The sequence below is a fragment of the Caenorhabditis elegans genome, chromosome IV (assembly GCF_000002985.6).
Source record: "Caenorhabditis elegans chromosome IV".
Taxonomy (NCBI): Eukaryota; Metazoa; Nematoda; class Chromadorea; order Rhabditida; family Rhabditidae; genus Caenorhabditis; species Caenorhabditis elegans.
Window position 1 is genome coordinate 3,739,314 of NC_003282.8, and position 21,597 is coordinate 3,760,910.

At 38.7% G+C, this 21,597-nt stretch overlaps 5 protein-coding genes and 1 non-coding gene across 7 annotated transcripts; 3 read left to right on the forward strand and 3 right to left on the reverse strand.

The window, feature by feature from the left end:
• Positions 1-206: 206 nt before the first annotated feature.
• Positions 207-1,567, reverse strand: nape-1 (N-acyl-phosphatidylethanolamine-hydrolyzing phospholipase D 1). The gene is made up of 5 exons (NM_068007.5): positions 1,485-1,567; positions 1,034-1,438; positions 623-979; positions 460-577; positions 207-407 (listed from the first exon to the last, which is right to left on the reverse strand). The coding sequence occupies exons 1-5, from the start codon at positions 1,556-1,558 to the stop codon at positions 291-293; spliced, it is 1,071 nt and encodes a 356-aa protein (NP_500408.1). The 5' UTR covers positions 1,559-1,567; the 3' UTR covers positions 207-290.
• Positions 1,568-4,734: 3,167 nt separating this feature from the next.
• Positions 4,735-8,038, forward strand: siah-1 (E3 ubiquitin-protein ligase siah-1). The gene is made up of 6 exons (NM_068008.6): positions 4,735-5,010; positions 5,806-5,967; positions 6,021-6,254; positions 6,511-7,086; positions 7,655-7,709; positions 7,855-8,038. Exons 1-6 carry the CDS (start codon positions 4,824-4,826, stop codon positions 7,898-7,900), a joined length of 1,260 nt encoding a protein of 419 aa, NP_500409.1. The 5' UTR covers positions 4,735-4,823; the 3' UTR covers positions 7,901-8,038.
• Positions 8,039-8,233: 195 nt separating this feature from the next.
• Y37E11AR.9 lies at positions 8,234-8,297 on the forward strand. The gene has a single exon (NR_101899.1). It is a non-coding gene; the product is annotated as an Unclassified non-coding RNA Y37E11AR.9 (non-coding RNA).
• Positions 8,298-8,896: 599 nt separating this feature from the next.
• On the reverse strand, positions 8,897-11,788 carry ugt-45 (glucuronosyltransferase; the record flags this gene model as incomplete). Of its 2 annotated transcripts, none has more annotated exons than NM_068009.7 (6): positions 8,897-9,480; positions 10,199-10,556; positions 10,603-10,961; positions 11,248-11,388; positions 11,441-11,516; positions 11,639-11,788. In NM_068009.7, the coding sequence occupies 6 exons, from the start codon at positions 11,783-11,785 to the stop codon at positions 8,978-8,980; spliced, it is 1,584 nt and encodes a 527-aa protein (NP_500410.2). The 2 variants fall into 2 exon arrangements, with proteins under 2 accessions (NP_500410.2, NP_001294295.1); NM_001307366.3 differs by having other exon boundaries at positions 8,978-9,480; positions 11,639-11,692.
• Positions 11,789-13,269: 1,481 nt separating this feature from the next.
• Positions 13,270-16,142, reverse strand: spe-40 (Ig-like domain-containing protein). Its single transcript, NM_001028268.3, has 9 exons — positions 16,047-16,142; positions 15,421-15,510; positions 15,192-15,241; positions 15,043-15,142; positions 14,638-14,952; positions 14,423-14,593; positions 14,061-14,369; positions 13,817-14,016; positions 13,270-13,455 (listed from the first exon to the last, which is right to left on the reverse strand). The coding sequence occupies exons 1-9, from the start codon at positions 16,104-16,106 to the stop codon at positions 13,299-13,301; spliced, it is 1,452 nt and encodes a 483-aa protein (NP_001023439.1). The 5' UTR covers positions 16,107-16,142; the 3' UTR covers positions 13,270-13,298.
• Positions 16,143-16,907: 765 nt separating this feature from the next.
• On the forward strand, positions 16,908-20,627 carry best-20 (Bestrophin homolog). The gene is made up of 12 exons (NM_068010.5): positions 16,908-17,004; positions 17,046-17,151; positions 17,290-17,427; positions 17,803-17,896; positions 17,941-18,315; positions 18,363-18,527; positions 18,992-19,140; positions 19,224-19,294; positions 19,341-19,431; positions 19,485-19,554; positions 19,617-19,706; positions 20,470-20,627. Exons 1-12 carry the CDS (start codon positions 16,929-16,931, stop codon positions 20,503-20,505), a joined length of 1,461 nt encoding a protein of 486 aa, NP_500411.3. The 5' UTR covers positions 16,908-16,928; the 3' UTR covers positions 20,506-20,627.
• Positions 20,628-21,597: the final 970 nt, after the last annotated feature.

A 21,597-nucleotide genomic window follows, 5' to 3' on the forward strand; every position in this document is an offset into this window, starting at 1 on the left:
GTACTTTCGAACGTCTTCATTATTTTCGCCTTTTAAGCATTTTTTCAAACTTTTGTGAAAACATACACGACAACTATGAATATTTTTAAAATTACTCGAAAAAGGGTGATGTTGCCTGGAAATGAGCGAAACATCGAGTTTGCGGGTTCACCTAATGAAATCTAAAATATGACATTGGAGCACGATTGTCATCGAAATATGTTAAATTAAGCTCGTAAAAACGTTTATCAAACATTCAAATAATTTCAAAATAATTAATATAAACATTCACATTATGGTAATTCCACGTTTCACCGATCCGACGCCTCCCAAATTTCGCCCATATCAACTGTGACAAAACTCGTGTCCTTCAGATCCTCCCGAGCATCCATCAGCTCTTTGAGCTTGTCACGTGGCTCCAGGTAGTACTGAAAATTCAATAAATTTGACGATTCTGATAAGTAGTCTAAAAACAAGTACCTCTGTTGTCCCCATTGGATATGTGCCCCAATGAATTCCAATGCTATTCCTAGCCCTGACGAGCTTATGAACTTCCACTGCTTCATCTGGATTGATATGATGTGATTTCATGAACCATCTGAAAACTTGAATCGGCTTAACTTTATCCGAGATCAGGCCTCACCTGGGCTCGTAGGCTCCAATTGGAATAGCTGCCAGGTCGAAGGGTCCAAGCTTCTCGCCGATTTTCTTAAACTCGACGTCACAGAACCCAGTATCTCCGGGAAAGTAGAATCTCCGATTCTCGCCGATCACCGCCCATCCTGACCATAACCGGTGGTTATGATCGGAAAGTCCACGTTGTCCCGAATGTTGAGCAGGGAGGCACCAGATTGTGATGGTCTTCCCGTTCTTCACGAATTCCGAGCTCTCTCCCCAGTTGAGCTCGGTCACGGTGTTGGATCCGTCGGCTCCGATGCCTTGGTTCTTCATCCATTTCTTTAATCCCAGCGGGACGAACCACTTGATTTGAGGGTTCAGGCTGGAAAGTTGTTTAAAAATTCTAGCACCATGTTCCATTACATTAAAAACTTACTTTGTGATCCTCTTCACCGCGTCCGCATCCAAATGATCGTAGTGATCATGCGACACCACTGCAAAATCCAAATCCGGCAGATCCTCCAACTTCATCGGTGGTGGCCTGTATCTCTTCGGTCCAGCAAAACTCGTAAACGACGCTCGATCAGCCCAAACTGGGTCCGTCACAAACTTTACACCTTCCAAATCGACTAGTACCGTAGCGTGTCCAAGCCATGTCGCAAATAGGCCACTTTCACTGTGGAAATCATCTGCAGTGATGTTGTGCACCGGAAGTGTACTGTCTAGAACCTTCTTGTCGCTCGGTAGATTCTCATGGCTGGTTTCCCTTAAAACAAGTTTGAAGATATTAGTGAGTCCCGGGCGACCACCCCAGTTGGTGAAGGATTTCGGGTTTTCAAATCTGGAAAATTTTGGATTTGCGTGGGTCTTGGTATGTTAGAACCTACATTTTTCCATTCCTCACCGGCTTCGCAAATTCCTGATCGTTAGTTAATGGTGAGGAGGTTGTCGGTAGGCTCATTATTTACCTATAAATATAAACTTATCATTAGAAATAATGACGGTGCCTAGAGAATCATATATCTCAACGAACACTTTCTAATACAAATTTTGTGAAAAAAAACCACTTTTTGACAATTTTTTAGAAGTACTTCGCTCAATTTTTCAACAATAGAGAGAACGTTGAAAATTGTGAGACGCAGGCACAAAAATTGGAAAATCCGCTGAGCACCTTTCGGGTTCAAAATGTCTTCTTTGAATTTCTAAAAGGTATTTTCGAAGTTCTCGTTTCTTCTTATACTCCGCTTGGATTACTAGTACTCTCGCCGCACATTTCTGACCACAAAAAACCACGGAAAAGTGTGTCGTGGCTCGGTGAGCACAATTTCCCTCTCTTTTTTTGAGACACGTGCAATTTCGCTCTACTGAGACCCAAGACCGAATTGAGGAAAAAAGGGTTGTAGACAACAATTGCGTGTGTCTGTGTGTACACAAACTTTTTGTTTAGTTTTTTGCTTCCAGTGTCATCACTGCCGCGAAACCGGTCCGCGGCGCCAACAACGAATTAGTTAAACTCGAACCATTCGTCAATTGACTTTGAAATTTAGATTCACTCCAAAATATGTGCTTTTAAAAAAACTAAAACTTTACCCCTAGCTTTCCAAATTTGAAACTATAACTTTGAAAAATCTCTCAATTTTTGGATAACATATGAATAATAAGTAATACATATATAACAAACAATCAAACAGTGATAACTTATCAGAAGCTTTGCTAATCTTAAAATCGGCAACTAGTACAATGTTTAACGTGCCGTTATAAACATTGGAGAAATTTTTTGATACCTCTGATGCAGAGGTACAAAAGGAAACCCCTATAATTTTTCAATCATTTGACCAAATTTCACTAAAACGTTATTGGGCTTTCGTGGAATTTTTAAAAAGGGGTATTTTGGCACTTTCAAAATGTCGTAACTTGGTCGAACCTGCTCTGAAGATAAATTTTTTTGGAGTGATCATCTGTAACTATTCTCTATCGAATGTATATAGTGGCGTAATGAAGTCCGATAACGAGTTCAGAGCCTTCCCTTGTTAGGGCAAGAAACCCACAGACGCTGCCTCAACTTTGAATAATACCCACGCGGTGCCAGAGTGTCCCATATCGGTTTGATCTATGAGAATTGCAGGAATTTAGACGAAGACTTCCAAACTGATTTTGCATGGTGAAGAGCCTGCTGACGTCACATATTTCTTGGCTAAAAATTTCCGCATTTTTTTGTAGATCAAACCGATATGGGACAGCCTGATACCAACACAATATACCTAAAGCTTGCAAAGCTATCTCCAATGCTACTGAAATGCTAGTTGTAGCAACAAATAATCGTGTGCCTTATTGAGATTATTTCCTTCAGATAATTTCCTTACATTTCCTTATATGAATTTCAATAAAACGTCACTTTATTTTTTTATTATTATTGCTACATTCCCTATGCTGCCTCTCATCGACCACCGAGAGCACAAGCACCTGACCCGGGTACCAGTCACCCTAACAGCTGATCTTTCCATATGACCAACAGTGCATGACCATCAATTTTTGAAATTTTACTTTAAAAAGGTTATTGGTGCCTGATACGCCTTTCATATAAAATCGCTCTCACCATCCCTTCCCTCCAACCGTCTCTCTCTCTCTCTCTCTCTCTCTCTTCAAAAATCGATTTGATTCATTCTCATTCGCATGTCAGCTGGTAGAGAAACACAGAGACTCTCTTACAAGCCCACACATCTCGTCGTCGGTCTCTCTGTCGTCTCTTCCACCACCCACACTATCCCGGTCAGTCATTCGTTGGTGAAAAGATGTGAAAGAGAGAAAGAGAGAGAGAGAGTACGCACACAGAACGCGTTTTATTTCATATTTTTCTTCCTTTCGCCTCTTTTCTTCGTTTTATTCACTCTCTTATTCGTATTTCTATTGTGTATTTATGCAAAGTAATCGTCGAATTTGAGGGTTTTAATCCTTTTGTTAGGTTTTGAAAATATTATTTAGAGAAAGCTAAAAAAAAGCGAATAGTAAAGTTGTTTTCTTTTGCCAGATTTTGTTGTTGTTCTCTGCTTGCGACTTGATTTATAAAGTGTCTGTGTGGACAATAGAACCTTAAAATTGATACTTCCCGAAAAAATTACCACTTTCTTCATGGATTTCATCACTATTTCGTTTAAGATAACCATAATTTAACTTTTCAGTGATTTTTGTGAATGTATTACATTTTTTTTTGAATGTTTCAAATTTCCATTTTTAGAAAGTCACTTATTCAAATAGTTTGCAATCACGTTTTACTGAATCTAGTATCTATACTAGGTATTCAAGTTCATGAAAATCGGACCTTATCCCTTACTTATCTTATTGATTTTCCTAGCCCATCTCTCATCTTTTGTTCTTGATTGCATTGATTTTAGGCGATTATTTTCAAATTTTAATATAAAATTTTCAAAATTTCCTAGTAAATCTTTAATTAAAAAATTTGAGCCTCAGTTGTTTTTTTTGCACAACTTTCCCGGTAATTTACCGAAAATGAACATTTCCGACAAAACTGCAAACCGGCAAAAAATTTTCACAAACATTTTTCTGCAAATTGTGGTTTTCCACATTTTTTTCTGGAAATTTTAGAAATTTAATTTAAATTGGCAAAATTGTACGCATCCTATGAATGTTCCTACATCTATTTTGAAAAGTAAGCAAGTTCAATGAATGTATCTAAAGAAAACGGGAAAAAAAAACTTTCAAAATGACACTGTTTCAAGTGCTTCCGTCTTATTAAAAAATCCCTCTAAAAATTTCCGGCAAACGGCAAATCGGCAATTTGCCGGAAAAAAATTGCCACGTGGTGTCAAAGTGGCTCATTGCGGTTTGATCTACGTAGATCTACAAACTATGCGGGAGTTGAGACGAAGAGTTCCCAACTGATTTCAAATGGTTAACAATGTGCTGACGTCACATTTTTTGGGCGAAAAATTCCCGCATTTTTTGTAGATCAAATCGTAATGGGACCATGTGAGACCCCGTGCCACTCCTGATTCAACAAACCTATTCTAAAAACTTTACTCTCTTCGTAATTCCTCACAATTTGACCTCCAGCGACTATTTCTCACGTGACAACAACAAAACACTCACAATTCGTTATCACCAACTCACCAATTACAGAGACGACGGGAAGACGGCGGCATCCGCAGACACCGAACCACCCACCACCTCCAACATCGTCGTCCTCGTCATCTCGACTGCCTTCGCTGATGAGTAATCGGAACGGTGGTGGAGGAGGAGGAGACTATCAGGACGTGATCGAGTCTCTTCGTCGTACACAGCTCATCTTTGAGGAGGACGATAATAATAGTAGCGATTCGGCTCCGCAAGCGAATCATCTATCCAGACATCAGACTAGCAATTCTTTAGTCGAAGATATGGTTAATCACTCAAATGGTGAGACTTTTTTGAAAACTTTGAGTCTTGTTTGAAAGCCTGCTCATCCCCGAAACTTAGAAACGGCCCAAAATTAAAGAAAGGACTTAATTGTCCAACGGAATCAAGAGAGTCGGCTTTTGAATTTCTATTGAGTATTATTAATTGAGACATGATTAAAAGATCACTGTTTCAGCATTTCACTTGGTGCCAGAATGTCCTATTTCGGTTTGATCTACGTAGATCTACAAAAAATGCACGAGTTGAGACGCATAGTTCTCATTTTATTTGGCTTAAGAAAGTTTTACGCAAAAAAAGTCCGCGTTTTTTGTAGATCAAACCGTGATGGCAGGGGTTTTTTCTGACACCACGTGATTTTTCCGACACACCACTACCTTCAGCCAGCCAAACCTTTAAGCCGGAGCCCAAATCCCCTGCTTTCTCCAACCATGCGTGCTCACCAGTCATTAGTCCCCCCCCCCACATCCAAAACGACACCAATTAAAGTCACTCAACATTTCCTCTTTACTCCCACCCCCGAGAGAAAACTCGCTATTCTATCTCTGTGTTATAATCGACATATGCATCGTAAAGCGGTGTTTCGGAGCCCCTCCCTAGTTTTTATATACCTGCTGAAAACTCTCTCGGAGAGCTCGCTCGCTTCATGATGATCGCATTTTCCCCCACATGCGTTCTTGCTGCTGCGTAGTGAATGCGCTTATTATTGAGTGTATTGAAAATTGGCTCAATGAGCGAAGTAAGTGTGAAACTATATCTTGGAGCCCAGAACTAGCACCATTAAATTTTACTTTCCAGGCAACCCTCCACCGGTCCCGCCAGGCATCACACAACAGCAATGTCAAATCGGATTGACACCTCGGATGTCGGCATCGCCACCGTCTGCAGTGTCAACAATCTCTGGAACCGCAGTGCTTGGCAAAACGATGGCCAGAGTTCAGAGTAATCCCCCGGGAAGTAGTGAGTTTTTCTTGATTTTCAGAACTGTAACGCTAAAATGTAAAATTTTCCAGTACCGCACAACACAACGACGACCGCGCAAGGAATCCAAAGCGTCGCACCACATATTCCAATCGGCGGCGGTGGAGCCACCGACGACAGCAGTGCAGAGATCTTGTCGGTGTTTGAGTGCCCGGTATGCCTGGAGTACATGCTGCCACCATACATGCAGTGCTCATCCGGACATCTTGTCTGCTCGAACTGCAGACCAAAGCTTCAGTGCTGCCCGACTTGTCGGGGTCCAACTCGTGAGTTTTGAAGTTGAAATTTGAAAATTGCGTGACTAGAAGAGTTTAGTCAAAGCTGAAAAAATTACCACAGCTTGAGCAGAGCTGATATGATAGAAGACTAAGATCCTTTCTGGTTGATCGATCTGTCTCAGTCGAGCGCCTAAGCATTTTAGCTGTGTTGTTTCTCTAATGTAGCTAACGAATCAAGGATCTACGGATCTTCAAAGTTTCAGAGTATATCTCAAATTTCAAGACTAAACCTTCAATCTTACAGCTTCTGTCCGCAACCTGGGCCTCGAGAAGATCGCCAACACCGTCCGCTTTCCATGCAAATTCTCTACGTCCGGCTGCCCCCTGAACTTCCATCACGCTGATAAGACCGAGCACGAGGAGCTCTGCGAATTCCGACCCTACTGCTGCCCGTGCCCTGGAGCTAGCTGCAAGTGGCAGGGAGGCTTGTCGGATGTGATGGAGCATTTGAAGAAGATCCACAAGAGCATCACGACGCTTCAAGGCGAGGATATCGTCTTCCTGGCCACTGACATCAATCTTCCTGGAGCAGTTGACTGGGTTATGATGCAGAGCTGCTTTGACTATAATTTTATGTTGGTGCTCGAGAAGCAGGAAAAGTACGATCCAGCTCAGCCAACTCAGATGTTCTACGCAGTCGTTCAGCTGATTGGCTCGAAGAAGGAAGCTGATAACTTTGTGTACCGGCTTGAGCTATCGGCGAGCCGCCGGAGAATGTCATGGGAAGCCACACCGAGAAGCATCCACGAGGGGGTGGTAGTGGCCATTCAACAGTCGGATTGCCTAGCGTTCGATTCAAATGCTGCACAGCTTTTTGCAGGTGAGCATTGACTTTTGCTTTTATCTTAATCGGAAATTACCAATTTTTGTTAAAACTGAGCTTTCAATTTTTGTTAAAACTGAGCAAAAACAGCTTTTTTTGTGAGTTGACAATTTTTTTGGTAACTTTGTTAGACAAGGGATACAGCTGGAATAGTTGAGTGCATCATGGTGCATCGACCGAAATAGTTTTAACAGCCGATACCCCGGTTAAGTGTGTGAATGCTAACAAAAATGTAACCGCTAAACTATATAAAACACGAGAACAAATATTTTGTGAGTTGGAACTTTTTCGATAGAACCAGAAATCCAAAAAAATTAAGTTTCCTTTGAACATGGTGCATCGACCAAAAATTTCTAAGATTGATAAACTCGGTCAATTTTTGAAGATATTAACAAAGTGTCTATTAAAAAATAAAAATAAAAACCGAAATCCGCAGAGGTTTTTTTGAAAAGTTTTTAAAGTTGGGCGAGATATGGTGCATCGACCTTTAGTAGCAAAATTTTTGTCAGTTCCGGAATATAAACTTTAAAAGTTACCCTCAACAAAAATCAACTTTTTTTTTCAGAAAACGGAAACCTTGGAATCAACGTCACTATTAGCCGAATAGATACTCCACAGAGGTGAGAATTGTATTTAAAAACTTTAAATTCAAGTTTAAATGTTTGAAAATATTTAAAAATTACAAAAAAAACACATTTTTTCAATAAGCCAATTTTAATCTATTTAATTAAAAAAAAAAAAAACTAATAACTGATTTTTTTTCAGGCGCCACCCAAATGAGTTGGAAAATTCTGATCTCGAGTACGACTAGATATGCACAGTGTAAACGTAATAAAATTATTTTTGATTTTTTTCTTCAAAAATGTGATGAAAAGCTTAAAAAATTCAGTTGAAAATCCCCTTACAATCAGAACATTTTAAAAAATTTAAAAATTAAAAAAATTTTTTTTTTGGATTTTTTTTCTGAAAAAAAAACTATATTTTGTTCTAATTTTTTTTTATAATGTAGAATACCCCCCCCCCCCCCCCGCCCCCGCCTCAAAATATTAATTATCTGTATAGCATATCCTTCCATGACTCGGAATGGATAACCACAGAACACTACGGATTTTTTTTCAATTTTTTTTGGTTTATAAATTTCTTTTTTTTTGTATTTTACACTCGATTTACACATTTTACGAGCTTTCCTGTGTTGTTTTATCGATATTTTGTACTTTTTTTTTGTCTCTTGAACCACTTGCGTAATAGCCACATTTTTCTTTCCAATTTTTACGATTTTATACTTTAATCATGTTGAATAAATTTTTTTGAACTTTTTTTGATGGTTAATTGAAATTTTGGAGAAAAAACATTTTTTTTTTCAAAATTAAAGAAATTTAATTCATTCTCAGTTTTTTTTATTTGGAAAATTTGCATCATAACAATTTTTCACAATTTGAGTATTTTCAAAATTTATAACAGAGTGCAAATAAAATTTTAAATAATTTTTATAATTTTGATTTTATTTCAAAAACATTAAAATTAATTAAAATGAACAATTAAAATACCAAAAAAAATCTCTAAAATTTACAATTTGGAAATTAATTTCAAAATTCCGAAATTTTGCAAAATTTAACTGTCGAAATACAGAAATTGCGTTAAAATTTAGTCTGAAAATTTGAAGAAAAGACAAAAAAGAAACATTTCACATTTCTATCAATAGAATTTTAGAAAACTCGGAACTAAATCAGAAAAAAAAAGAATTATTTTTTAGTCAAACATTTCTTTTATTTCAGAATTTTCTGCTTTACAAAAACCAGGTTTTCATAATTCCATAAAGTTTTATTTCAAATTTCAAACCAAAAAAATGCACGAAATTTATACAACATCCCATCTCTCCCAGCGAATTCTACTCAGATTTCTCCTTATCTCCAGAGAAACCAAGTTTCGCGAGCAGGTGTCTAATCAACAGTACCGTCGAGACAATTGACAGAAAAAATATAAAAACTGCAATGATCACTAGATCCAAATTGAAATATTTCAAAAACGAGAATTCTTTTCCAGCAGACGTCCACCTGGGCATTTGCCCGAACCTTCCAGCCATCTCCACCGTATCAATGATCTTTTGCCGCGGGGAGAACCTCTCAGTGGCAAGGATCCGCGCGAGAAGTTCCGCCGATTTTTTGTATTCCGGATTCTCGAGCACTTCTTTCAATGCTCCAATGAGCTTTTTCGTGTTGCTCAAGTCCATTTTATCGTAGATCAGTGCCACGCCGTGTCTCTTCGCGATCTGTGCATTGCGCATTTGGTCACCGAAAATCGGGACTACGACGAGCGGAACAGACTTTTGAGCACTTTCCATTAAGCTTCCCATTCCACCATGTGTCCAGAACATTGAGATTCGTTTGTCGGCTGAAAATAAGGAAATAAGGAACAAAAGATTTAATGTTATTTAAATTATATTATAGAAGCAGCCGACATTGAAAGGTTGCAAAGAGCTTTCCGTTTTTAGAAGTTCCTGCTAAAACTTAAAAACGAAAAACCCTTGTAACTCAAACACTAGAAGAAAGTTTGGCAGAAATTTGATAACTAACAAAATGATCAGCATTAACACGTTAAAGAGCATGAAAATTACTATACTTCATTAGTTGGTAACTTTTTGATAGCTACCCTTTCCGTGGAGATACGGACGGTTAAACAGTACACTGGCCAACTGGGCTCCCCTAATAATTTTCGCTAAAAACATACATATAAACGTGTGTATCTCTGCGAATAGGGAAGATATACAAAGGTTGTTAACAATTAAAATGTTTAGTGTAAATTGTACTACATTTTGTTTATTGACAGTTTTTCATTATATCTACCTAGAAACAAGTTACAGCAGCCGACACTTGACAGGCCTGAAATTTATTCTAACGTTTGTTTCTCGGTTGCTTTAAAGCTATTGAAAAATGTTAACTAGCAGAATATGAAACTTAAATTTTCTACATTTTGTTACAATTTATGATTATCTCCACCTAGAAAAAATTACAACAGCCGCCATTTCACGGGCTATAGTATAACATTTTCAAGCTCTCATATCTCGGTCGCTATTCAAAATTTCCAGCTGACACAATAAAAGATTTCTTACCCAAAAGATCATTCTGTGGCATCCACTTGACAATATGAACATTATCAAGATGGGCGGTCAACTTTGATTCCGTATCGTCGTATTTCCAGATGAATGTAACATCGGGGAACGCCGCAAACGCGTCTACAATCGATTTTTTGACGGCTTCAGGCATCGTAGTAGGTGAAGCTATAGATCCAAATGAAACGAGCACATTTTTCGATCGTTTGCTCAAAATTTCATCCCACTCCTTGCCAACTGGCTTGATTTCTGGCACTGAAATCCCGGCGATTTCTACGATATTTTGGGGAAGAGGTTTCGGGAAATCGAAGATCGGATCCGAGTTGACGAAGAACCATGTGATGTCGCTAACGAGATTCTGGAAATTTTTCACTAAAAACGTAAAGAAAAGAACAAAAACCTACCCAAATCTTTGGCGCCTTGCCCTTCTCATAATGCTCATCCAGCGCCTTCTGCGCAAAACTTTGAATCTTATTCTGAAACTGGTATGACCAATAAGTCATGTACAAGTTGTTCAGTCTAGATAGTATACTTCCACTATCATCTGTAAAAGTCTGCGAAGCTGGAACAAAAGACGGAAGAATTGGGGCTCCGGTAGCCATGAGTGTTCCCTCAAAGACACTTGTCGTATGGGCTCCCATCACATTTTTCAAGCCGATAACCTCGAAAAATGCGAGGCCCGAAAAATCGAAGAGCTCAGTAATTCCAATGTCGAACTTCTCATCCTTCATCTGCTGCACCAAAGCCTTATTGTCGATTAGGTCTGGAAGTTAAGATATTTTGCAAACTAGTGAAGTGTCGGCTGCTATTACTTTGTTGTAAAAGGAGATACTCAAAAATTGTTAACTAACAAAACGTGGGAAATTTTATGCTGAAAAGTTTGATAGTTGAGCATGTTTTGATATCTAAATTTTTAGTTAAGATACAACAACTAAAAGCGTGCCAAAAATGTTCTCAGAAAATTTCACTAAACTTCGAAATCTCAAATCATAGCTGTAAAAAGAGCTGCCCAACAACAAAATCCTACAACATTTTTTCCCCAAACTCACTTTTTGTGTTATGATAAGAAACTTGTCCAATCATATCAGTTGACCACATAATTCCTTGCTTTGAGTTTGCCGAGTGAGTCCACAAATTCGCGACAGCACCGCTTTTCATAGCATGTCCCATAATCTCATTAATAGCGTCGGCTGGAAATTTTTGTTTGGTTGTTTGTCTGTCTGCCCAAAGCTTGAAACTTACTAGTCGGCACCAGGACCACCTTGGCAAGTTCAGTTCCATTTTGAGGGATTGGCACGTCGACTGGCATTAGGAATGTCTGGAAATATAGATTTTTATATTGAAGGGGATTTTTTCGGCTTGATAATACTTGCTAATGTGAGAAGTAAGTTGTAGGCAGGCAGGCATGCCTACCTACCTAAAATAGAACAAAAATCGTACCACATCATGCCCGGCCTCCACGAGAATATCTGCCAGCTTGCCCATTGTCTGCATGTGACTGAACCCGAATTTCGGGACGCTCACTAGGATTTTGTAACATGAAGCTGCTGGTAGTACGAACAGGAGGAGAAATACCAAGACCCGCATTACCTGGAAAAATTTCAAAAGTTAATAACTCAAGTAGCATGTTCTTATTTTTATTACACGTTTTTCACAAAATTTTAATGTTAGAAACAGCCGAAAAAACTATTTAACAAAAAATTCACTACAACATATTTTCTAGTAATCACAAAATGTCCAAAACTGATAACAAATCTTCCTTATCAATTTTGATGACAAAAATCAAAAATTGAAAATTTGTTTTGTTTTTTGTTTCAGAAAATTTGACAAATCTATTCTAAAAAATACACGGAAATAAAATTCTCAACAGCAAGTACTTAGACGCAAAGTGCAAAAAGTTCAGAAATTTGATCAAAAATCTTGAGAAAAAGGGTGAGAATTTTTCAGAACTTTCAGCGGGTTTCCAAGGTAACGGGGAGCACAAAAAAGTTGGGGATAAAAATTAAAATAAGTAGGTTTTTAAGAAAAACATTGTGCAAAATAGGTACTACTAGGTTTTTGTACCTATTTGGTTTTGGGAATATTGAGAAATAAACAAAATTAAAATTTTTTTACCGGTTGTAACTTTGCAGGTTTTTTTTTTGGAGCTACAACAAATTTCAACTGAGAATATGCCGTTAATTTTATGTTCTTTGTTTTGTTACCGTTGAATTTTTATAATGAATGCAATTTTAAAAAGACAACCGATTGAGCAGAGCTGAAGAAAAGAGAGCCCCATATAAAATCGAGAAAAACAACTACATTTTTTGTAGGTCTGTATCTCAGTGGACAAAAAGTTATAAAAAAGTTGTCAACTAACGAAACGTAGGAAATTTCAAGCACTTTATTTTTATATGTGATTTGTTTTAAATATCTATATTTTTAAATAATTTAAAACGTTTTCAAACAAAGACGCAAAAAAAAGTTCGAAAAAGTTTTAACGGTCATATTTCAGTGGACAAAACGTATATAAAAAATTGTTAACTAACAACTAGGGAATTTTAAGTATTTAATTTTAATAGTTTACTGTTTTCAAATTTCTCAATTTTTAGGCTAAAGGAGCTCAAAAAACTTCTAACCGTCATATCTCTGCGGACAAAAAAAGATAATAAAAATATGATCTACCAAAATGTAGGCAATTTCCTGCTAAATACTTCGCTCGTTATTTTTTTTTCAAAATCTCAATATTCCGAAAAGATATAGCCAAAAAAAAAGACATTTAAAAAGTCTAAATCAACCAAAATTAGCGGTGAATTTGCAGGCAACATCACCATGAAAACGGATTAAAAAAGGTACCAATTGAGGAGTAGGGCACAAGGACATCAAATGTACCAAGAAACAAAAAATTGCCCTCCCCCACTCCCTTTTCCCGCCACTGATCACACCTGAGCGGGTGAGAGAGTGCGGGATAACGTGAGAGACGCAGACACCTACAACCTACACTCCTTTTCACACAACAGTTCATACATGTTTGCCCCTGCCAACCAAAAAGACCAAATCATAGAAACAAGAAGAACAGAGTCAAAAAGTAGGGGGAATTTCTTCATTCAACTGCAAAATTTTAGCGGTACAACTGACTGGCAACCAGGGATAAGATGAAAATGAAGGCGCTGAACTTCACGACAATCCGCACGACTTCGATAATTTGGTGGTGCTGGTCATTTTCGACGACTCGCATATGGAAGGTGCCGAGGAGAATGTTGTTGGACGAGTAGCAGCTGAAAAAAATGGTGGTTAAGAGGTCTCTGAGGGCCATTGCGGGCTTTAGCGGACCTTAACAAGTCTTAATGGGCTTATCGGGCGTTATCGGGCCTTAACGGACCTTAGCGGACTTTAGAATGCCCTAGTGAGCTTATTGGGCCTTAGCGGGCTTTAATGCGCCTTACCAGTTCGATAAGTCGGGCCAGCTTTCCAAGGCACATTGCCAGTTTTCCACGGGCCTAGGCTTTAGTGGACTTTAGCAAGCATTAGTCGGCCTATCGGGCTTTATCGGGCTTTATCGGACCTTAACGAGCATTAGCGGACCTTAGAAAGCCTTAGTGGGCTTATCGGGCCTTATTTGGCCATGAGGGCACTCACAAGTATTCATCATCGTCTTCCAGCGCGAACTTCCTAAACACCAAGTTGGTCTCTTCGTCAAAGTACGCCCGATCTTTGTACAACTCATGGATGTTCGTGTGCTGAACTGGTCCGAACTTCATACTGTACCAGTGGACGCCCGCGTTCAGATCGATAAGCTTCTGGCAGGACAACACCTGAGGATCGTTTTCGAGGACCAGCTGAAATAAAAAAAAATGGGAAAAAATTGAGTATAAGTTCATACCCGAACCCGCCTCACAACCGGAGGCAAAAGCCTTGGCAGAATATTTCCGAACACAAATTCGCCGCCGGGGAGGTAGTCGAGGGTTCTGATGTCACCCAGATCCTGAGACGAATTGACGATTCTGCTGATCTCCTCAGAGCCGGTGCATTCTTCGAAGCAAGGACGAGTTTCGAGAAAGATCTGATGGTTTCCGATTCTCTTCAGTTTTGTTCGCAGATCCAGCGGGAGCAGGGTCGAGGAGCACGGGATTTTGTCGTAGAGGCCCAGGTATCGGAGCTCAGGATTTAGAGCGGAGATACGGACGGATGGCTGGAAAAATAGAAAAAAAACGTCACCCGCTGACACCATTACAACTTCTTTACCTCAACATAGCACTTTATGGTCCTAGTTTGCTCTCCACGATCCGACGAGCAGTAACTGCACTTGCTCCATGGCCCGGCTTTAGTTTCGACTTTTAGATTTTCCTTCACAAATTTGGAATTTTTCAGGGTAACTTCTGCAGGGAGCGTCTCAACTCCAAGACTTCCGTTTAACTGAAAATTTTGGTTCTGATATTTGAGCACCTGTAAATTCTAACCGGAATGATTTTTTTCGTGTTTGAGACCTCCAAAAAGTACATATTGGAAATCACATTTCTCCCGTGTCGATTGATACATCTGTAGTGCCCCGTACTATTCGCATCGACATCCTTCAGCACCAGCTCATACCGATCCCCGATCTTAAACTCGGCTTCATCCTTCGACGTGAAGCGTCGGATCCGGTCGGAAATCGATTCAGAAGCGTCGAAATGCATACTGGACAGTGGGACAAACATTCGGCCCATCATCGCGTACTGCCAGTCGAATTTCCAGCGATTTTTGTCGGGCATTGAGAAGGAGGAGCGCAGGAATTTCTGAAAACCGTAACTATTTTCATTTTTGCACTGAAGGCCCACTAACGTCCACTAAAGGCCTGCTAAAGCCCGCTAACCCCTTCCACTCACCTGTTTGAAAAAGTCGACGACATAGTTTACAGTTCTTCCAACTGATCCAGCCGACGGCTTGTACGTTGAATCAATTTCCACACCGTCTTCCGGGGAGACACTATAAAATGTTTTTGTTGTAATAAATATTTCAAATTTTCAACCATTACCAAGTAAAGCAAGGCAGAATGACGTCAGCACCTCGGACAGCGTGCACAACCTGAAATAAGAATATTTTCAGAGAGCCCATTCAAAAACTGAATTGTCATGAAAATGCTTGAATGGGGAAGAAAACCCCAGCATTCTCCAATAATTTATTCGTGTATTCGATATACAAAGAATGAATATAAAACATCACTTTTTTTGCCAAAAAACCATTTTTTCACAGTTTTCCCTTACTTTTATTCTCTGCTCCTCTCCGATGTCTCGTTCAACTTTCTCCAGACATTCACGATATGCTTCAAATTCTTCTGACAGCTCGACATTTTTCTGTAAAAAATTACGGTTTTTTTTAAAGTTTTCAGACTACAAACTACAAATTAGAAATTCTTAATTGCGATTTGAAATTGGAATTTGCAAAATAGTAAAAAGTTTGTAATTTTTAGTCTATAGTTTGTAGTGTGCAGTGTGTAGTTTGTAGATTGCAGTTCCAAAAAACCACAATCAAAAATATTAGAGAAATGGAAATTATTTCAAGTTTTTGCTAATATTGCAGTTTGTAGTTTGTAGTTTATAGTTCACAGTTTATAGTTTATAGTTTGTACTTTGTAGTTTGTAGTCTGTAATCTGTGTTTACGCTATAGTTTCTAAGAAACTGTAGTATGTGGTTTGTAATTGCATTGTCCAAATTAAAAATTTCTGAAAAATTTGAAACTCAAAGTTTTTTCCAAATTTCAGATCCGCACGCCGCGAAAAATTATAGTTTTCCTGATAAGTCAACTGGGAAATGTTTTTTTTTGATTTTGTATGTTGATAACTTTTCCATAAACTCCCGTGTATAGCAAAAAAATCCCCCAAATATTTACCGCAATTGCCAAATAAGTGTACAGTAGTGATATTTGTACGACGGAACCAAATAGCCACATAGTTTATTTTTGCTTCTTTTGATAATTTGTGTAGAAAAGAGAATTTGAAAGTAAAAATGGAAATTGAAAGCTTGGGAATGTTCATTTTTCCTCTCACAAACACGTTCGGGAGAACACGTATCGATAAGTTGTTGGCAAAACTTTATTTTTGGTTTAAAAATTAGAATTTTCAAAAAAAAAAGCCTATACTTTAAGCTATAAGCTTTGCTATAATGCGCCCGCTGCTTTGTAATAAACTTGCAAAATGTAGTTTGCTCTAAGAAGCATGTTAAGTGTCGGCTGCTGTTTTAGGAAACCACATTTTGTTCGCTGCCACTCGTCAAGGTTGGTGAACTGTCGGCTGTCATTTTATGGCCCACAATGTGTTGGCTGCCACTTGCGAAGGCCTGTGAACTGTCGGCTGTCCTTTTATGGTCCGCAATGCTTTGGCTGCCACTTGCGAAGGCAATTTGCCGGCTACAACTGTAAACGATTAGTTGCTTTGTTTTCATTACTTTTTTGTATGTAGGTTTGTTTTTCTGCCAAAAAAAAACGAAACATAATCTGATAACATAAGCACACATTGATATTTTTAGAAATTACTTTTTTTCAACTTTTTGTGTAAGTTTTCAAATTAATATTCACATTTTTAGTTAAAGCCTTCCGCTACAATTTTTTTTTATTTATCGCCCTCTTCACAGATCTCCGCAACATTTATTTCTATATGTACAAGCATTTTTTATGATTGTCTTCGACTGTCTTTCACCTCCTCTATTTCTTTTCCTCCTTCTCGACAAGCTTTTCTCAACTTTTCCGGTTTATTTTCAGCGTCACGTTTTTCTTATGACAGTCTCCTATAACTCCGACGTCTCGTCGGTATCCTCTACTAATTTTCTGCGGCTTTTGCTCAGATGGAAGGGTGAGTTGCTCTAGATTTCAGAAGTTAAAACTTTTCTTCAGGGTCAATCTGGAAAAGTGTGTCGTCGGAGCTAATGATGTGGTGTTTCAGTTATTTTTTAATTGCACTACTCTACCATAAAGTCTTGTTTCCGAATGACTATTATGAGTGAGTTGACTTTCTGTAAAATTGATTTTTCTCACAAAAAAGTATCTGAAATAAAATTTTCTACAAGTTGTCAGTTTCCAACTTGTTGATACATTTTTTCTCCGCGGAGATACACGGGAACACAGCTCAAAATTCCAGCTCCTTCAATGACGTGGCATTTTACTGTGGGAAGGAGCTTCACAACTACATTCCTCTTACTTTTATGCTAGCTTTCTTTGTCTCAATCATTGTGGAGAGATGGAGGACCACGTTCACCAATATGGGATGGATTGAGAGGTAAGGTGGGCCCGCGAGGTGTAAATTGCTTTTTTGTTAACCCGTCATACGTCGGTCGCTGCGCGGCACCTTGTGTCGCTTGCATGTTTACAGCTATTTTGGAGGCATGTGATATGTCGGCTGCTTTATTTTTTGTGCTATAAAATGTTGCCTTCTTTTTTCTAGCCCCACAAAGTGCCGGCTGCCATTTTAACAACCCTTTATGTCGGTCGCATGATAAAAACTATTTTAGTGATTTAAAACGTCCCAGTCCTTTATAATCAGCCCGTAAAATGCTGGCTGCATTCTCTAGAACCCATATTCTGTCGGTTGCAAGTCGCCTCATTTTTCAGTTGCCCGTAACCTGCCGGTTGCTCAATCTAAAGATAATTTCAGCTCTGCTCTCACAGTCAATGCAATAATTGTTTCAAAATGCGACGAGGCTCGTCTGATCAGACGAAATATCATCCGATATCTGGTACTGGCCCAGGTAATCCTGAATCTTCAGCTGCAATAAAACCCTCAGCTGTTCAGATATTAACATTCCGCGACATTTCGATCAGAGTTCGTCGCCGCTTCCCGAACATCGACTCAATCAAGAAAGCCGGATTCCTGACTGACAACGAAGAGGAATTGCTGGAAGGCATCGATCTGGCCTATAACAAGTACTGGGTACCTATCAACTGGGCAATCTCACTGTCGAATCAGGCAAACTCCAAGGGCTATGTGATAAGTGCTCCAGGGATGGTGAGCTTGATTCAGGAGATTAAGACCTTCCGGAATGGCTTGGCAACCATCTGTAACTTTGACTGGTGCCCGATTCCAATTGCCTACCCGCAGGTGGTCTTCTTCGCTGTTCGAATCTATTTTCTCTTCTGCCTGATCACGAGACAATATATTAGAGTGCCGGTAAACTCGTGATACAACAAAAAATTCAGCCATACTTTATTTTCCAGAACAAGGAACTCGAGCCCGTACAGATGTTCATCAGACCGTTCATTACGATAATTGAATTCATCTGTATTGTCGGGTGGATGAAGGTGGCGGAGGCGTTGCTCAATCCATTAGGCGAGGACGATGATGATTTTGAGAGCAACTTTTTGATTGATAAGAACATTTTTGTAAGACTTTGAATTTGTTATTGAAAAGTTGAGGGAAAAGAGCTGGAATAAAAACAATTTTCACAAAAGTAGAGTCACTATGAGCAAAGTTATACTTGCCTTATAGAAGTTTGAGACAATCAAGGCAGTAGCGGGGTAGTCACGTTGCGGTTGCGTCACGGTCAATAAATGATCTTGAAGAGTGAAAGTTTCAGAGAATTCTAGCAATTATGGACGACGTTATGCTCTCTTAAAGTTTTAGGTAAGCGGTGCGGTCGCGTCGCAGTTATATACATATATGGAACTGTTAAACACTACGTTCCAACCAAACTGGGAATTTTTTAAAGGTTTTGAGCATTTTTAACAAAGTTATGTAGATTTTAAGAGTTAGGCTGCGTCGCGGCCAATAAAAAAATAAAATTTTGGAACTAACTCTCTAGGCGAAAAAGATTCACATCGCAAATTTGGAAACATTCGAATTTTAGACCGGTATGCGGATTGTGGACCAATTTGACGAAGCACCGCCGCTCTTCGAGGACACATTCTCCGATCCGGGAGCAATGCCAATTTACTCAGAAGAAAGTCAGAAGAATTATCAGAATGGAGCACTAGTGGGGTCGGTGTCGAATGTAACGTAAGTTGAGGAACAGGGAAATGTCGGCTGCTTCAATAACAGCCTGTGAACTGTCGGCTGCTACCTATTATTTCAATTTCCAGCCTTGCCCAATTCGACGAGAACATTACCATGGTCCCAGTGGCTCCAAGACTCTCAATCGGGGATATCAATGGTAACCTGAGCCCCCGAAGTTGAACCTAATCCAGTTAAATTTCCAGCTCACGACCGTTCGTCAATTCGTCGCCGCTTCAAGTCGGGCTCTTCGCAGAATTGCTCAAGAGCAAACAGTTTCCGGGAGCACCCCAAAGTGTAAGAAATTCAATTTTTATAGTTTTGTAAAAAAAATCAATCAATTTCCTCAGACTACGCCAACCTTCAGATGGAGAGAGCAATGATGCATATGAGCTGGATTATGAGACAGTTATTAAAAGTGTGAGCCATTTTTTAATTAGTTTGGGTTAATAGGGGCAGGTGGCAAAGAATATAATTTCCAGGTTGACGACCTCGTAGCTTCATCGCCCACAAAACCTGGAAAGTTTTTCACAAGCCTCACGAAAGTCGACGAAAATGATGAGGATATTCCGGTAAGCCTGATTTTTGCAAAAAAATCGTTAGGTTTAAACAATACATTTAAAAATTATAGATCAAAGTATATGACGACTTGAGCTATAGAGCCAATTAAAAAACACCAAAAATCTTAAAATTTGGCAGAGTTACAACTGTGCATAAAGTACACTTTTTCTTAAAATCTTCGAAAAGTTTGAAAAATTTCCCGATCACAAAAGCTGCTAGGTTACTGAAGGTCAAAACGGTACACTCAAATTGTATTGTACATTAGAATTGGTGTTATGTGAACAAACTGAAAAAAGTGTAAAAGTTTTAAAAATGAGCGGAACTACAGATTTTTCAGAACTGAACAAAGTTTTTTTTTAGAAAATTGGTAAAAATAGAACTACCACAAAATTTGTTGTACTTTAGATTACTTTAGGATTTGAGAATTATAAAGTTTTAAAATTATAAAGTAATTTATAAATTATAAAGTTATAAAGTTAAAAGTACATTAAAAATTTGGGCTTTATAACAACTTAAAAAACAGCTAAACGATATATTTTTTAATTGTTTGACTCCCACAGCTAAGACTGATGTATTACTGTACATTTAAATGATTAATTGACCAAATTGTAGGTCAACAAAAATAAATATTTATATTACATAATACCGTTTAGAATGTTTCAAAATCTTCAAAATGAGTAGAGTTACAGCGGCTTCAAACTGATTGTTTTCCTGATTTAAAAAAAATTAATATCCCATACTAACTAATTTCGTCGACTGTCAATAATTTTGCAGGCCACCGCAAAAACATCAGTCGTATCCCGAGTCTGAGCACATCCCATCCATCAGCACAATTTTTTTAATACTCAGTATTAAATTAAGATATCTATTACCCAAAAAACATATAATCAATCAATGTATATTATTATTATAATAAAGAGGTTGACTTTGTTTACAACACGATTAACGACCCCCTCCCCCGAGCTCATCCCTGAAATTTTTGGTGCATTGTTCCCGTCTGCCTTTACCGATGGGTTGATTGATCGGTGACAGCTAACTACATTGGAAATGAGTAGATCAAACGGGCCACCGCCATCATCCCCCAAAATGTCTTCATTTCACATTCGCGCGCGCGCATTGAACCCTCTTATTAAGGGGGTTATGATATGATCCCCTCCATCTCATGGATGCGCACAAGGAAGGTCAATTAAGTGACGAGCCGCATGTCAAAAAGTGTTGAATTAGTTATCAGCGATTTTTTTTTGAAAATTTGAACATGCAGATACAAAATATTCAAAAATGATGTCCCCTCAAAATTTGACATACTCAAAATGGTATTCAAATCGATTCTGAACCTCATTTCAATGCGATCTGCAAGATCATTTTCGTGTCAAAAATTTGGAAGAATTGACACATGTTATGGTGTATGCCGGCGCCGAATTAGTGTGTCAAAATCGAAAATTCCATATTCAAATCAATCATTGGTGGGTGAAGGTCGTCCTTCCTCAAAAATGCAATGAATTGTTTCAAATAACAGGATTTAGGCTTGAATTTACAAATAGGCTAAAGATTAGGCTGAGGTTTAGGCTTAGGCTTATGCTTCAATTTTCATTTAGACCCCCAAGCCTCCCCCGTGCCCTTCTAAATGCCCTAGAAGATGCGCGCGCGCGGACGGGATGCCGCGAAACGATCCACTTCTGTGATTTATTGTGGTAAAGTGTTTACACAACAACGACGAAAGTGTACATTGAGTTGATTTATATTTCGTTTCATTCAAATTACGGGAAGATGAAGTACGAATGAATTGGTGGAAGAAGAGCGATGAACTTTTGTGAAGTTCCGGTAAATTTAGGTTAAAAAGTACCGCTCGGGAAGTTTTCAGTAACCTTGAAGGGTATCGAAGCCAGGAATATAAAATCTAAA